Source organism: Aulostomus chinensis, chromosome 6, assembly GCF_037954235.1.
Source record: "Aulostomus chinensis isolate RoL2024-O1b breed Wild chromosome 6, RoL_Achi_v1.0, whole genome shotgun sequence".
In the NCBI taxonomy this organism is placed as follows: domain Eukaryota; kingdom Metazoa; phylum Chordata; class Actinopteri; order Syngnathiformes; family Aulostomidae; genus Aulostomus; species Aulostomus chinensis.
In genome coordinates this window covers 7,548,346-7,564,624 of record NC_141325.1, presented here as the reverse complement: position 1 = coordinate 7,564,624, position 16,279 = coordinate 7,548,346, and the positions used below count along the sequence as shown (strand labels likewise).

The 16,279-nt window shown below is 40.3% G+C and overlaps 3 protein-coding genes across 5 annotated transcripts; 1 reads left to right on the top strand and 2 right to left on the bottom strand.

The window, feature by feature from the left end:
* Positions 1 to 292: 292 nt before the first annotated feature.
* zcchc8 (zinc finger, CCHC domain containing 8) lies at positions 293 to 7,580 on the bottom strand. 2 transcript variants are annotated; one of them, XM_086206190.1, is made up of 15 exons: positions 7,254 to 7,580; positions 6,911 to 7,092; positions 6,710 to 6,752; positions 6,534 to 6,608; positions 5,573 to 5,675; positions 5,418 to 5,492; positions 5,195 to 5,298; positions 4,896 to 4,961; positions 4,724 to 4,784; positions 4,509 to 4,633; positions 4,275 to 4,417; positions 4,066 to 4,178; positions 3,838 to 3,924; positions 3,026 to 3,146; positions 293 to 2,860 (listed from the first exon to the last, which is right to left on the bottom strand). In XM_086206190.1, the coding sequence occupies exons 2-15, from the start codon at positions 7,083 to 7,085 to the stop codon at positions 1,632 to 1,634; spliced, it is 2,520 nt and encodes an 839-aa protein (XP_086062316.1). In that variant the 5' UTR covers positions 7,086 to 7,092; positions 7,254 to 7,580; the 3' UTR covers positions 293 to 1,631. The 2 variants fall into 2 exon arrangements, with proteins under 2 accessions (XP_086062316.1, XP_086062315.1); XM_086206189.1 differs by lacking the exon at positions 7,254 to 7,580 and having other exon boundaries at positions 6,911 to 7,212.
* Positions 6,948 to 10,304, top strand: LOC147259937 (uncharacterized). Of its 2 annotated transcripts, none has more exons than XM_086206192.1 (5): positions 6,948 to 7,558; positions 8,485 to 8,638; positions 9,034 to 9,163; positions 9,266 to 9,399; positions 9,482 to 10,304. In XM_086206192.1, the coding sequence occupies exons 2-5, from the start codon at positions 8,519 to 8,521 to the stop codon at positions 10,235 to 10,237; spliced, it is 1,140 nt and encodes a 379-aa protein (XP_086062318.1). In that variant the 5' UTR covers positions 6,948 to 7,558; positions 8,485 to 8,518; the 3' UTR covers positions 10,238 to 10,304. The 2 variants fall into 2 exon arrangements, with proteins under 2 accessions (XP_086062318.1, XP_086062319.1); XM_086206193.1 differs by lacking the exon at positions 6,948 to 7,558 and adding an exon at positions 8,237 to 8,347.
* Positions 10,220 to 16,261, bottom strand: rsrc2 (arginine/serine-rich coiled-coil 2). Its single transcript, XM_086206191.1, has 10 exons — positions 15,966 to 16,261; positions 14,942 to 15,083; positions 14,719 to 14,759; positions 12,957 to 13,111; positions 12,678 to 12,809; positions 12,462 to 12,578; positions 11,823 to 11,908; positions 11,483 to 11,739; positions 11,212 to 11,304; positions 10,220 to 11,112 (listed from the first exon to the last, which is right to left on the bottom strand). Exons 1-10 carry the CDS (start codon positions 15,969 to 15,971, stop codon positions 10,927 to 10,929), a joined length of 1,215 nt encoding a protein of 404 aa, XP_086062317.1. The 5' UTR covers positions 15,972 to 16,261; the 3' UTR covers positions 10,220 to 10,926.
* Between the last annotated feature and the right edge of the window lie 18 nt (positions 16,262 to 16,279).

Here is a 16,279-nt window from a genome sequence, read left to right as displayed (position 1 = left end):
CTTGCTGTGAGGCCACAGTGCTAACCACTGCACCACCATGCAGCCCTACTTGTTTATCTGAAAGGCAAATATAGTTAATATCTAGGAAGCAGAATTTAAAAAAAAATAAAATCATAGGCGTCAACTCTCAGGATTCAGACTGCAAAAACAGCATTCAAAATCGGGAACCCATGGCTGCAAAATATCAATTTCCATGTAAGAGTAAAGACATAAATTAAGTCCCATTATTATATATGAAGGTCTGTTTGTGTTTGAAATAATAAGTTAATCACCGTTCTAAGTACTAGTAATTTCTTTAATTCTGGGAACAACTGTCATGAAATGCAAACAAATGACATAACATTCATTGTGATTTAAAATGTTGATACCTTTGAAAAGATTTGCAATATTTTTGTGAGGAATATTCTCAGTTTTCATCTGTAAGATTATCGATGCCAAATGAGTTAGAGCAGTCCCTTTGAATGAGAAGGTAGTATTTAAAGGGTTCTTACACATTTTTACCCATACACTCCTGACTTCTGTACACCTTGAAGCAATATCTTCATGGCCCTTTATTATCTGAAATGTTGGGTTACAAATGAAAATTTCAACAGATCCACGTCACCGTTACCAGCCTACGCTCGAATTAATGACAAGCTACGTGATTTGTCACAACATAAACATGTCTTTAATTAAATCGCTATCAACCAATGAATCTTTCTCCGTGGTCGGAAATGAGACGCACATACTCCATTATTCAGGCGTTTGTGGAGCCAATTTCCAAGACTTTTGAAAAATGTTAAGGTTTTATTTTACCAAAACCTTTCCAAACCTGGACATTTCCAAAATCCATGACTTTTCCAGGTTTTCCAAGACTGTATTAACCATGTTTGTAATTCTTTATTTTTCTCCAGTAAACTGAAACAAGGAACAAACTAAAGTATTAGAGAAATCGAAACATTCTAGGCAAACATGAAAAGTTCACATTGAACAGTGTGAGAGAATGCGATGAACTTTATTTCAGTTCTGATATGGATTGGTTTGATGAGTGTCATAATGAAGGAAAATCGAATTGCTTTAATTGGCTCCCATTTCAATAAGAATGCAACATGAGAGGGACTTTAGTGTAAAAACAGGTCAAGTCATTCATCAAGCTTATGATGGATAACCACCAACTATGTACAGTATAATAAGCTTCATTTTATGACAACAAATAGAAAAATGATAACGCAGCTTAATAAAATTTTAAAAAAAAATAACAAGAAAGTCAGGCTTTAACTGAAATTGAACCCACGTCTAAGCATGATCGCTAGATAAAATAAAGCCTTATTTTTACTTAAAGCAGTTCCAAGTGACAAAAATAGAAAAATAACATTCAAACAAAAAGTTAAAGTCAAATTATTGACATGTCGTTTCACAATTTTACAATAAAAAAAGAATGATTGACATTACTTATACCAAAACTGAACATAGAACAACAAACTTGTGCTGTTGCAGCATCGTCCTATTTCTCTCCCTATAATGTCGACATTCAACTTAGTACAAAACGACAAACTGCTAAAAAAACGTGCTCTATCAGATGACCATGAAGACGAAAGTTTTTTCTTAAAAAATGTTCAGGTGTCCTTGTGTCAGTTCGGTACAGAGAGTTCTTATTTTTTCCTTGCCAAACTTCGAGGTGAACCTTTCAGTAAGTCTCTGATCTTAAGGTAAGTCCCTGTGGCTTTAGCAACTTCAGTGTATTCTGGTGTTTCTTCAAAAGGTACGATGCCTACAGCGAACTTGCTCCGATGAGGAACAGCTATTACTTTATCAACATTTGCATCAACAGATGCAAAATCTCCTACCCCTTCTTGTGATGGATCAGGATCAGGGCTCTGTGGGTTTTCATTGTGGGATTTGATCGGCCCAGGACTTTGGGGGCTGTCATCCTGGGATTTGACTGGACCTGGACTTTGGGGGCTATCATCCTTGGATTTAATTGGCCCAGGACTTTGGGGGCTGTCCTCCTGGGATTTGACTGGACCTGGACTTTGGGGGCTGTCATCCTGGGATTTGACTGGACCAGGACTTTGTGGGCTGTCATCCTGGGATTTCACTGGTCCAGGACTTTGGGGGCTGTTATCGTGGAATTTAATTGGAACAGGACTTTGGAGGCTGCCATCCTGAGATTTACCTGGAACAGGACTGTGGAGGCTGCCGTCCTGAGATTTACCTGGAACTGGACTTTGGAGGCTGCCGTCCGGAGATTTACCTGGAACTGGACTTTGGAGGCTGCCGTCCGGAGATTTAACTAGAACTGGACTTTGGGGGCTGTCGTCATTAGATTTACATGGACCTGGACTTCGTGGGCTGACATCCTGAGATCTGACGGAACCTGGACTTTGGGGGCAAACCTTTAGGCTCCCATGTTCCCTTTGATTGTCACTGCTCTGGCTGGTTTCTGCTGGTCTTTTATCCATCGATTCCTCCATCTCTTCTGTTTCTGTGTCGACATATGCAGGTGTGTGCACACTTGGTGAACTGTGTATCGGTGTTCCTACAACAGGCGTCTCAGAGTCACTACTGGTAGCAGTGTCTGCATTTTCTAGAGCTGCCCATATCAGCCTCTGCTGTTCCTCCAGTTCCTCCAGTGTCAGGTCATCCTCTGTTCCCTGCACAGTCTCATCCATCCCTGCCCAGCTCTGTCCTCGTAGAGCTGGGGAGCCATTAGTAGGTGTGGGAGGAGGGGTGCCTTTAGGAAGAGGTGGGGGAGTGGGAGTAGCAGGCGGAGTACCATGGGGTAGAGGAGGAGGGGAGCTGAAGGAAGGAGAGCCAGGGGGTAGTGGTGGTTGGAAGTGGAAGTCTCCTGGGCCTTGATTAAAATAAGGCATTCCTGGATCTGGGGTGCAACACAGAGTGACCCAAAGATTCAATAACAGTGTGACCAACAAAGAGGCAGCTGGTTTAGCACTTCTTTAGATTATTCTATGACACAGAGGCTGACAGTATAGCTTTAAAACAAAATCTAGGTAGCCTGCTTTAAAAAGTGACTCTGAATACTTGCCGGATTCTATATCCATATCTGAGCTCCTGTCTGAGGTCCGATCAGGGCTACACCGTGCCCTCTTCCTCGGCTGTTGAGGTGACTCAGACTCATGCCGCCTCTTGTTGCAAGAGGCACCAGGCTGGTGACAGGATAGAACAGCATGTGGTGTTAGAATCTAGGGGATTTGTCCGTGTTGCACAGACACGGAGCATTATCTTTTTTATCAGTGCCAGCGAGTTCATTACAACTGGAAACCAGACACAGCTGGACAGAGGAGATTGTAAACCCTGTATAATTTAGCTGCCATTGCCAGCATTGAAGGAAGGAAATACAAGTAGACTCCATGGATTTGTATGTGGTATGGTCTTAGTCACAGAATCGTCTGGGTAGGTATTTAAAGAGGTTGTTGGGCAACACTTTATCATAATTTTCATTGACAAAATTAACACTGACGAAAACAGGAACATCGTAAAACTGACAGAAAAGTGGCCATATCTAAATGAGTGAACCTGTTCAAGCTGCTGACTTTTACCATGCTCACCTGTTACGTGTCAATATTGGTTGTAACAGCTGCACAGTTGTTGACCTTGACCAGCAATCTTTTTTAATGATGATTTAATCTGCTTCTAAGCAGCTTGACAATGACTATGAGTCAACATAGCATCAGTGCTTGAAGTGAGGAAAAAAAAAGGGTTTGTGCTATTGGTATCATCAAATCGATGTGTCACACCCCAAATGTTCTCTTTACAGGAGATATAAACAATATTCACAGCATATATGGAGAGAAGAGATGTGCTGATGACAAATAACCACTTAAAGAACTTAATTACCGCAGCAAAGTTGTTGGACAGGTAGGCGGCATAGTTTTGCTTCATGTGGCAACTCTGCATCGGAACAGAATTGTACATCATGAACTCCTGGATGGGAAAAAAACCCAAAACAAAACAGAAATTCAGTGGTTAAAAAGATGCCCGTCACCCAAAGAACACAAAGCCATCAGCATTCTCAAATCTCAATGTATACTTTCAGCGATGCATTCAAAAACTTTGTAGACTTACATCTTTCATGTGATGTGGTGCAGGAACATTGAAGCCTGGGAAATCTACCAGTTTGGAAACATCGTAAGAGGTGTGTGTACTGGTGTTGTTGGTTGTATTGCTGTCATATGCAGCTAGATAAAGAGTAAAAGCACACATTCTCAATACATTTAAGATGCTTTGGTTTCGGAAATCAACGAGAACAGTTTTGTGATTGCACTGAGATGTACCTGTTCCATCATACAGTGTTAAACCAGAGTTTTCCATTTCTGCCTCTTTGAGCCAACCAGGTGGGTATCCAAGCTGCCTCATGCGATATACCAGAGGAGGGAGGGTGTTCCCATCGATTCCCAGTGCTGCCAGAAGCTCCTCACTGTTCAAAGGCAAAACATTTACATGCTCAGATTAACGTCTATATGTTACAAATTTCTCATGATGTTAGTGTCACCAAATGAAGATCCTGCCTCAATACTCCAGGCTTGTATTTAGAGAACCGCTCCTCTATTCCTTCATCGTGGTACCGGTGGTTACTCTGCATGGTCAGGTTGGCCTCCTTCCTCCTCTCATTGATTGCAGCCATGTCTTTAGGCTTAGAAAATAATCACGAATACAGAAGGATAAGTCTGGACTCTTTGATTTGACTTTGGTTCATGCCAGTTTTAAATTTACTTCTTCCTACCTTGGGACAGTCTCTCAGTTGATGGGTGCTCAAACCACAGTTGAAACACAGAGATTTGGGTCTGAAAACAACAAACCAAAACAAAAATCAAACAGATTAGAGACAGACTTGTTTTGTAGTAGAATGCTTGAACCTAACATTGATAAAGCTTCATCAATAAACCCCGTCATACCTTTTGTCTTTCGTGTCTATCTCCAGTCCATCTGAGCCAAGGACTCTGTTGAAAACCCGATTATAACTTTGCAAAAATTAAGGTGGTTATATCAGGTTGGTGCACAATACAGAAACAAAATCCTACTCTTGTCTATTTTAAGCCTTTGTCAGATGTCTCATTAACTATTTCAAATACATTTAAGATATATTCATACCTTAAACTATATGAAAAAGAAATACAAAGTTTGGATCTTTGAATGCAGGGACACTATATCACCGAACATTATCGGTCACGTGTAAATGTCCATTTAAAGATACGGTGGCACTTCCCATCCATCAGTCAACTGGGGGTTTTCATTCAGCAGAGGCTGTCCAACTTTATCGACGCAGAAGGTAGAGAAATATTGGACACTTCCAACAACCTAGAGCAGAAATAAGAAAACAGTTTCTATCTCAATAAGCTCAAACACCATTACACCTCATTCTACTCCATCTAGCAAGAATTTATACAAAGCACTCAAGTTTAACAGTATATACTCACATCAAATGCTCCTGTTTTTCTCTCACTGCTGGAAGGTGACTTCTGGGGATCTTCATCAATCGTAAAAGCTGAATTCTTCAGAAATGATAAAAACTGGTTTAAAGCAGAATAATAACTGTAATACAATCCAGTAATATATAACCTGAAAAAAATACCTGAGGCTTCAGGTGGGAGGAAGAGTTGTTTCTTTTATTTTCAAGACTTTGATGTTTCAAAATAATGCTACGGATGTAGTCCTCAACTTCCTGACGACATTGCCTGAGAGGGAGACATTATTGTTGTTTATTCTCATTACAAAAGTGTCATGGAAGAATGGGAACACATGAAGACTATACACTGAATATTAAAGTGCATCTGGTGCACACGTTACCTATTAATGACCTATTTGCAGGTTCACTTTCACTTATCATTTTACTGATTAAAAGAGATGGGTAGAAAAGCCCAAAAAAATGCACTTGAGTACAGTTACTTTAAAATATTTCCTCAAGTAGAAGTAGTCATACAAAACTGAGAGTATACAGTGAGAAGACTGAAGTTCTAAGATGATTAAAATGTTGTGTTTTACATCATTGGGGCAAGATATAAGTAATCAAATACACTTGCACAAAATATCAAAGCAATTATTAAAATATGACCAAACAATTTCCTTTTAACTAAAACAATTGTTATTGTCCCCTCAGGCTGTGTTGTTGTCATGTGACTGAGCGGCTACATTTGTAGGTGAGACTTAGTCCAAAGTGGATGGGTCCCCTATGGCATACAGACATTTAGATGCTCAGGTGAAAGGGGAAAGAAAAAAAAAGGGGGGGGGGGGGGCTCAACATTTTTGAATGATGCTGAAATGCTTGCTCAAGGAGAATTGTTGGCTATATTCTACATCATGTAAATTAAAGTGTGCTTCAAGACCTACTGCATGTAAAGTGTCTCACGTTTATTGTGCTTTGGCACTATTTAGATAGATCCATCTTGTTCTTGTTTACACGTATTAAATTACCCATACACTCATCCAGATGTTTAATACTGATGTTTATTACTGAACAGATTAGTTCATACCCACCTACCCAAATCAAACAATGCTACTAAAACATGTTAGCAGTGTGCTTTAAGGATGCTTACTTTGATATGCAATTGTTTATATAAAGGATCTGAAGAATTGGCCCGTCGACGTTGGCATCTTCAACGATGATGCCACTGAAAAGACGGAAGGAAAACAAGCTTTAACGCATGAAGTGACCAGTTTCGTTTACTGTTAGATTAGCCGATAGCCGCACTGTCTCATGTCAACGCATTACCTCGGACGTTCCAGGACGTTGAGCTTTCTTCTTAAACCTTTATGTGATACGAGTTAAGGAAATAAGATGCTAGAATAGAAATGTTAGCAGACATTCTTGTTTTGACGGAGACCAAGGGCTCGTGGTGTTAGCAGACTTTAGCTAATGTTTCATAGCTACATCAACATGGCTAGCTCGTGAGCCTTCCTGGAGTAAGGATATTCTCTTCAATTAGTCTCTGAATGTAGTCATTATTCTCCTCCAGCCTGCTTCGTAAGAGGCTCGTCTCCTCCTGTTCTTCGTCATTCTCTGTGAAGCGAATGTGCGTTGAGACTGGCGGTGCAAAGTCATCAAACTGTTGAAAGAGCTCAGTATCTCCAAAATCAACGTCAGCCATCTTTGACCTAGAGATGGGGGGACAAGATGGAAGACAGCGCAGACTAGTGGTGGAAAAAAAAACAGACCTCGGTATTTATTTAGCCGAGCCGTTCCGGAAAGGGCGGGACTTCGGCTCTGCTTATAATAATACAAAATGAATAGTAGTTAATGGCGAGAGAAACATTACCTTCCGAATACTTGTGACCTCAAGCACAGATAAAACGTTTAAGCAATTGAAAGATAATTTTCTAACTGGAGAAATGTACGTCTTGCTGTAAAATCGTAACGTAATAACGCGTAGCGAACTACTTCCTTGACAGATGACGACAGATTTGAAATGGGGTTTTTAAACCCACAACTTGGTATTACAGGTTAACAGCATCTCAAACAAGCAAGGAACACGCCAATTTAATCGCCAACTATTATCGACGGGCAGGTAGTTACTCCTATATTTGGCTCGGGAACAAGAACTGTGTCAGGAAAATAGTCCAGGTATGTATCTGACTTTTCTGTGACAGGCTGGATCAGGGTGTACCTGCTTGACCTGAGCATATATGTCCACTTCAGATGTGACAGAAGAAAGAATTCACCCAGTTTATACAGGAGGTTTGTTTTACGTCATAACCTGGAGGTCGGAAGTAGTTCAAAAGCAAACGCTGTTACAATAGTGTATTTGTGTATTTTGCGTACAAAAGCAACATGTCTATCGATAGAGGACGAACTTTACTGTGATTTAATATGCCAGAATTAGGACACACAAGGGTTGATCATGGGATATTATCAAAGTGTTCGGATGAATTAATGTTTTTCTTTCAACTGGGGTGTTTTATTTATTTATTTTTCAATGGAAATTATCATAATGCAACAATATTAACAATAAATAAATGAAAAGATGCTGAAATCTCATGTTAAGGTTCAATTTAAATGAGGCAGACACAACAGGGCAATCCAGTACGGCATTGTTGCAATCCAAAGTATAAATTGTTCTGTAGTGGTCTAGGATTTAGATGGGATAAGCGCTTCACTTAACACAAGCAAAAACAAGAAGAAAAAAAAAGGAAAGAGGAAAAAAAAACTTTATCTAAATATACAGCAATATTCATTTGTTGATGGTTGACATATTGGAAGAGCATGCTCTCAATGCTTTTCCTCCTTCTAAAAACACAGTGAAAGCTCTCCACATAAACAAGAATCGTTGTTACTTTGCCTGCTTCAACGATGGCTATTTTGCCAGTAAGACAATGTTCAGGGATTAAATCTGCTCGAGGTTCTACTGTTTAGGTATGCCAGTGCTAAGCTATTAGGTTTGTCCTGAACTCAGGCTGTTGCCACCTCAGCTGTGTGTCGTGTGTGTGTGTGTTTTATTAACCGGTGTTTGGGTAAAAGTACTGTATTTCTCAAAAAAAAAAAAAATCTAGACTGTGGAAAGGGCATCGGTGCCTCCAGCCTGCCATGTCCGGGGTCTCCAGCATCAACCAGACGTTACCACAGTGGGACGGAGGCTCGCGGAAAATTCGCTTCATTTACTTGGTCAATGTGACTTCGTTCAGGCTCACGGAGTGTCCGGAGAAGGTGAGTGTGTTAACTGCCACTGCAAGCTACTTCTCCCGCCTCAAACTTTCCTGTCTATATGACAGCTCAGATGCCATTTTCCCCTCAATTGTATCTCAGCATTGTAAAATTGCCTTTCATTTCAAAGGGCTATTTTGTCATTTTAACGTCAAATGACTGGAATGATATCATAATGCGTTAAATACGAATTTCAATTGTACGCATTTGTTGCTAAAAGTATGTGGAAAAACTTAGCAAGATACATATTCTGACTTGCACTCGACCTTTATATGATTTGGCTACTATTTGTGAAAATATTACCTATAGGTGCTTGTTTAATAAGGTTAAAAAATACAATAACTTAGCATGAACCTCTTATTAATATAATCGAAATCTTTTATATGTTTCTGTTCCAGAGTCCGGTGGCTCCTCTCTTTTTAGGAGCTGATCTCTTGTCTAATACAGTTATTCGTACAGAGAACCATCCAAGATACCACGCCAAGTTTGCCAAAAAAGGGCTGGCAACAAAAATACATTTTTCCTCAGGTTTGACGAAAAAAAGAAAAGAAACAGTACCATAAAGACTTAATGGTGCACAAGAATACATAGCCACTTGATAATGTCGTCTTCACTCTTGGTTTGGGGCAGCATTCAGGTTCAGTGAGCTGAAGGTATCTGCTGCACACAACAGCCTCTGGTTCTACAGTGTTCAAGGACTTTTTCGACTTGCCTTTGAGATGTACAGCAGGCAGGAGCAGCTTGCTGTGCTGGAGAACTTCCAGGTGGAGTCATTGGCATTACGTCATTATCGCTTTCTTTTGTATGACCCAAAATATATCAATTGCCATTGTCTGTCTTCTGCAGGATGTTTGGAAATCACAAATTAACGCCAGCCCTCTGGAAATGAGCTACAGCCTCACTGAGCAGCTGGACTATGCCATGTCCAACAGTGTGTGTGATATTTTATCTCAGCATTGCCAGGTTGGTCAGGAATTAGTTGCTGCTTGTAGCAGGGATACAGGTGATACGTCAGCAGATCATGATTACTGTTTTCCACAGCAGGGTTTTCAAACTGAGCAAAGGCCACTAGCTGTATCCAAAGTGAGACATATATTACACAGCTGGGATGACAAACTTTCCTCAGGGACACAAACCTTAACAGAACAGCAGCTGGGGTTTGTGCTGCTCTTTCTTGAGTGTGTAGATGACTGCATTCAGGGGAATCTAGAAGAAATAGATGTGACAGAAATGGTGTTGGCACTGCTTAACGCCAAACAGTGGGGCTCTGCCTATTCAAGCACCCTGCATAACTGTGTAGGCCGTTGGCTCGGCCAGCAGTTTCATTCAGCCAACAGCAGCATCAGCCAGAAAGTGGAGAGTTTTAAATTTGAACATATTGAGCGAATGAGTGAGTTGCCACCTGCTGAGGAACTCGCAACAGAGCTGTTCCCTGAGGCCATGCTAACACTGCTGCTCCACTGGATGGGTTTAAGCGAGGAGTCTGCTCTGGAGAAACGACGCAGCAAATACCCAATCCTGCTCCTTATCCTCGAGTTTGCCAACCATAACCTCATCACCGGTGTGGCTCATGTGCTTTATTCTACTCTTATATGCAGATAAATGACTTTCAATTTAACTTGACCTTCAAGTATTCCAATAAAGAAATACAGTATTTTTTTACATTTTCTTGTTTTTCTTCAGATCCTTTATATAAACACTTCGTCCTCAGATTACTTTGGCTGGTGACAGCATAATCAATCTGTTGATTTACAGTGGAAATGTGCAAGCAGTCACTTAAACATTCAACACAAACTAATTTATTTCAAGAACATTTGAAATATGCGTTTACTCCACTTACTCCATGGTTGCAGTCCTGAAGATAATATGTATTACTGCCCACTATTTGTTCCCCTCCTATCAGGAGAAATTAAAATTCTATATTGATTTCAGGTGCTTTTTGCAAGTTGATGTAAACATTCTTCACTTGAACCACATATTCAGGTCATGTTCCATCACATATATATTTATGGGTTAAAAAAAAAGCTACCACATTATTCAAACAAATATCTAACGTAACCAGCATCAGCCAGTCAAATGGATGCATCCTTTTCCAAAGATGTACAGATTCATAAAACACTGAGACAAACTCAGCATCTGGCTATTTACATTATAATGTTCCAACATGTGAGATGTTTGTTTTTATAAATAAATCACAGATTCAGATCAATATCCATGCAAGCTGGAGGGCTAGCGATGAGCTGGTAGTCCTGTCAGATCAGTTGAGTGGCAAAGGTGGCCGAGGCTTGGCACTACATAGAATCCATTCCACGAGAAAACGAGGAGGAAAAACCGAGGCCCATCCCCCTCTGGGTGTGTGTCTGTGATCGAGCCATCTCATACTGAACATCAAGGTTCCGAAACATCTCTTCCTGCTTCTGAAGAGTCTTCAAGCCATCGTCGTTGAGTGGTTTTGACGCTTCCCCGTCATCCTCTGCCTGTTCCGACAATTGATTTGACATGTTACAAGTTGTACAGTTCAAAGTAGGTGATTGAATCATTAACTGAAAAGACAACAACAACAAAAACCAACTTACTTTAATACCCATTAGTTTGCGAAATTTTACATTTTGGTCCTTGTTTCCAAAGTTTAGCTTTTCCCACAACTCAGCTGTCTGGGACTTGTTGTCCTGCAACATTAAAAAAATAAAATAAAGACTGATGAAGACAAATGGAATCATGGAACTCACACACGGACTGAACCTAAAAATATGTTTCTCGAGTGTCTACTTTCATAAGCTTATTCAGTCAGACTGGAAAACAAAAAAATGATCATGCACTCCCAAATAAATAGTGGTAGACTCTTACCCCGTCCTTCTTTCCCTGCCAAAGCATTTTCCTCTTCTTCTCCTGCTCTGCAAACTTGGAGGGGTTTACAGCAGATGGATTATAGTAGCTAGGAACAGCAATACCAGTCTCTGCCAGCGTTTTGGCTTGAAGGGCTGCCATCTGTGCTGCCATGGCGATCTGAGGCGTGACTTGCGTCCCAGAGGCGAGGAGGGCTGCAACATTGAGGGCTGGGTTTGTAGCTGCTGCAGCTGCTGCTGCTGCGATAGGAGCAGCCACTGGAGACAAAGTACATTGACCAGTTAAGTTAAATACTGTTAACTTGAACACTGATGAAGACTTTTTAACTTTCAAAACATACCGGCAGCAATCTCCTGCTGCTGCTGCTGCCGCTTCTCCAACAGTTCCTTTTCCTTCTGCTCCTGCAGTTTCTTGGCTCTCTCTAGCCTGGAAAAACAAAAACACAACTTGAAAGAAACATTCTGCAGAGACCAATCTGGGAGCAAAACATACAGAACATGCCAGTCACATTTATCTTGTGCTTATTTTCTGGTGCTTTTAATCAACAGGAATAAGTCAGGATTTGGAGCCAATGACAGGAAAGAGGAGGAATGAGACATGACCAAGTTAACATGGTCAGCAACTTAGATAACACTCACAACAGCTGATTGGGACTGTGCCCAATCATGTCTGTCATGTGATGTAATCTGGTAACAGCAGACAAAATTCTAAACCCAAACAAGTGAAGAGTTGCAGCATGACAAGGAGAGAATGAGAATACTTTTAACGTACTGCTTGTGTTTCACCTGCATTTTGCTGCATGTCAAACCAAGTGGCAAAGCAGTGTGAGAAAGCGGGAAGGACAATCGTACTTCAGAATGGTACAAGTGTGAGTGCACCTTCGCACCCCTGAGCACGAGGATGTCCTGTCATGAACAAGATTACCTAGCAGGTACACCACCACTATTTACGGTATTTTCTTCAAATGTGGTGCTCTCACCTCCTGGCCAGGGCTTCTTGAGCATCCATGGCTGTGTTTCGGCCTCTGAAGGTGGGTGGATTAACAGACCCGCTTCTACTCCTCCTGCGCACTTTTTCAGTCCGTTTCTTGTGCTCCCTGGTGAAACAGCCAGAGTAGAAAGTGAACATACAGTTGTGTGCCAAAATGGTAAAATATTGGAAGAATAAAATGCTGATATCTCAACTTCAAACTCACCTGCTCTTACTGCGACTTCTGCTATGATGACGGTGTTTGGACCTTGAACCTGAGCGAGATTTAACCTTCTTCTTCCTGTCCCGGCTGTGTGATCGTGATCGCCGTTTGTCTCTACTTTTGCTGCGATGCCGTCTGTCAGTGAAAAGATCCCACAACATGAAATAAGGAATTTCATCTGAATGCATCTGTAATTTTAACCCTCTGAAACCAGTGGACTCTACGATTTACTGATTCAAATGTGTTGAGCAGGATATAGCATGATTTATCGGCCATACTTACCTCTCCCGTGAGTGTGACCTGGACAAGCTTCGCCCCCTGGAGGGCCTCTTGTCTTTACGTTTGGATCGCTCCTCTCCATTCTCTGCTGAAAGTCTCTCATGATGCTCGTCTGTTTTATGCGATTTGGATGGTTTCTCAGAGTCCCTCTTTCGTGCCTGTTTTAAGAAGAAGTTGTCTCTTTCAGGAAAATAGTGCAACAAAAAGAGTTAGTACCAGGGCTTACAGCAGAAGGTATGTAATCAATTTGACAAGCTGAAAAAAGCTGTCATTTTAAATCCATATCTGTAACATTTATAATACTCAGAACTTGATTGCAGGTGTGGGCATGTCTTAGACACAGACTCCTATGGTTACACAAGCTTAAATAAACTCATAGCAATTCATCAAAGCAGCCTGTTTGGAACCTTCTTTCATTACTTTGCATTTAAAATTATTCAGATTTTCAGGAAGAAGATTTGTCAAACTCAGCAAATATCCACCTAAAAAGCAGGGATGGGCACCTAACTTACTTTTACAGCCCCATTATACAACACACAGTAAATGAAAACTTCTTAAATTAAAATGTTTGAATAATCTTGTTGTGCAAGGTTTTATTTTCTTGTGGAATATCACATTTAAATTCTTTGTAAAAAGGCAATGACACCGCGTTTATCTCATATGAACACAAGTTTGGAATAGCTCTTCAAGACAAACTGCAATAATAAAATGATGGCTCTTGTTAATGTTTGTACAGATTAACAAGCCAGGCAAGTCTGCAAGGAGATTAGATTCATTTTGCCCATCCCTAAGTGCAAGAGATGCAAGAGTTAATTCCAATGTTTCTACGAACAGTGTGAGATAAATAGGAGTTTGAATGGCAGATAGTTACCTGTCCCAGTAGTAGACATATTATTTTGCTATGTCAGCAGGGTCTTCTGTTCAGTCTCTTCGTGCATTAGCACGCTGAGTATGATTTATTGTAGAAATGTTATCATGTGAGCTATACAAAGTTGTTGTTTTTTTTAACAAAAAAACAACAAAAAAAAAACTATTGTTCACCCTATTATATGGTTGCAAATAATGACAAATATCCAAGCATGAAAGCTTTCTTTGAGACAAGACAACATACATTCCATGTATGTTACCCCATGTGTCTCAGCAAGGCGCTTTTCAACCAGACTGCTGTGGGAAACGAGAGGAACTATCAAACGTGGAGGTTCCGCAAGAACTACAAACCTTCAGTCTTATTGATTTGCGCTCAGTGAATTTATGAATGTTTAAGTGACATAAGCAGGCAAGTGGTGTACCAACATAATTTGCATCAAAAAACAAAACCAAAATAATGAGATAGAGAGGGTCAAGATCAGAGCAGTGAGTTTGTTGTGTGTTTCATAATAACTACAACTTTCAGAGGCTAACACTAACCACAGAGTTGTTCCTTATCATGGTTTAAACATAGCAGTGCTGAATTGGCTCATGTGTAAGCTAAAAAGGGTTATGAAAATATACTTCTATGATGTATGATTGTTGCTAGCTCTTGCGGTCTCAGAACAAACAACGGGTGACATTCCTCTAACAATTCTTAGAACTATGAAAAAGTTCCTCTGGTTGGAAAGCGCTGCATGTCAGTTGTTTTCAACTTTGGATATTGTGACTTCATTTAACTAAGCCTGATTAAAACATACTCACCTCAAATTAAACCTAACAAGGACTATAAATCAAGACCTATGAAATAACATATAAACTGTTTGTAATCATAGAAATGAAGTTATGATTTAATTACCTCTTTGCTCCTGCTGCGACTCCGTTTATATTTTCTGTCACCTGGAAACAGAAGAACACAGAGTTGACAAATATACATTTCCAAACCATATTTTCAAAATCATCAAAATATGAGGCTAAGAATAGCACATTCGATGAAACGTGAACTTTAATCAAAAGTCAGATCAGGTCATGGACTTGGAGAATTGTTACACCTCTAGTGAGTATGATTACTGGATACTAACGCTTTCTGTCCCTGGAACGTGACCTCGACCGAGAATGGTGGTGTTTGGAGCTTCTGGGAGATCTGGATGATTCCATGCTGTGTTTTTTTCTATGATGAACTGGAGAGCCTGTTCTGGTAAAGTCCACAGAGTCGTCACTGGCCTGAAATACATGAATATAAACATAAACTATAAAAAACAACACACACACACCAGAAGCACATTTGTTTAGTTTACTAGGTGAAAGTAGTTGTATGAGCTGTAAAATGCTCTCTTGCTTCTTTGGTCCCAGGAGCTCTCAGTTTGAACTTATTTTGATCTCTGACATCGAAGTGATATCGCAGAGCATCAAAGTTATCCAGGCAAAATCCTGAAGGTCATCTCAGTCAGTCGGACCTCAAAGTGCCACCCAATGGCAATGTGACCTACAGAAAGCATCAAATCTTCTGTGTCATTTAGACTGTCATCTCAGACCCTCAAACTTCAGACTTACAATATCTGGCCCCTGCCCCGAGGCAGGAACGTAGTCTAATGACTAAGGCTAACATGACAAAAATAAAAATACAAAAACGTGGTAAATTAGCTATAATGAAACAATTGCAATTACGTAAAGAGACAACTACAGCGCTCTAAACTTGATCTATATGTTGATATCGGTACAAATACTGTCCACAATTACAAAATCCATCCACAAGTCAACCCACAATGCTCCTACACCTCATAATTTATGTAGACATTTACTCCGCTAGCGTTCTTAGCGCGAGAGAATTTGTTCCTTTTATCGATGCATAATGTTTACCTTTCCGATTAAAGCACGCCAGGAAGTCACAATAATACCGCTAACAGGCTATCCACATTAGTTGAATCGTACGACGCTCGTAAATTGAGCCTCCATCGCTTGTTAGCTTTGGCTAGCGTTAGGCCGCTAATCGCCATTTTTGAGAAACCTGGTTTCTAAACAAAATGGTAAATGTATGATAACAATATATAGTAACCGATATTGTGGATATTGGTTTCTCATTTAGGATTATTAAATCGTACTTACAGACATAATCCTAGAGGACCCTGTACGAGTGACGCTGCGGATTTGTGGTCTGTTCTTGCGTATGGTAGCTAGCTGCTAACAAACCGTTGTCTGATGTTAGCACAGCTAATCTGATGTGGGTTGCCAGTTTACTTTTTTTTATTAAATCACCTACATAGAGCCAAGTACAAATAAATTTGGCGGATCCAACAGTTAGTATCGAAATGAAATCATATTTTCACCACGGTGATGAGAATCTTCACTTTGCCACTTTGTTAGGTGAAATTCATAAATCGACCCAAATCTCCAAAAATATATTCACTATAAAATAAATG

Excerpts from the sequence above, each read along its gene's own strand:
- LOC147259937 (XM_086206192.1), top strand. The coding sequence starts at position 8,519 with ATGTCCGGGGTCTCCAGCATCAACCAGACGTTACCACAGTGGGACGGA. Across the intron at positions 8,639-9,033 it reads TCACGGAGTGTCCGGAGAAG|AGTCCGGTGGCTCCTCTCTT; the intron begins GTGAGTGTGTTA and ends TTTCTGTTCCAG. Across the intron at positions 9,164-9,265 it reads AAAAATACATTTTTCCTCAG|CATTCAGGTTCAGTGAGCTG; the intron begins GTTTGACGAAAA and ends GGTTTGGGGCAG.
- zcchc8 (XM_086206190.1), bottom strand. The coding sequence starts at position 7,085 with ATGGCTGACGTTGATTTTGGAGATACTGAGCTCTTTCAACAGTTTGAT. Across the intron at positions 4,418-4,508 it reads TACAAGCCTGGAGTATTGAG|TGAGGAGCTTCTGGCAGCAC; the intron begins GCAGGATCTTCA and ends GCCTTTGAACAG. Across the intron at positions 3,925-4,065 it reads CACCACATCACATGAAAGAT|GAGTTCATGATGTACAATTC; the intron begins GTAAGTCTACAA and ends TTTCCCATCCAG.
- rsrc2 (XM_086206191.1), bottom strand. Across the intron at positions 12,810-12,956 it reads AGGTCACACTCACGGGAGAG|ACGGCATCGCAGCAAAAGTA; the intron begins GTAAGTATGGCC and ends TTTCACTGACAG. Across the intron at positions 11,740-11,822 it reads GCAGCAGGAGATTGCTGCCG|TGGCTGCTCCTATCGCAGCA; the intron begins GTATGTTTTGAA and ends CTTTGTCTCCAG.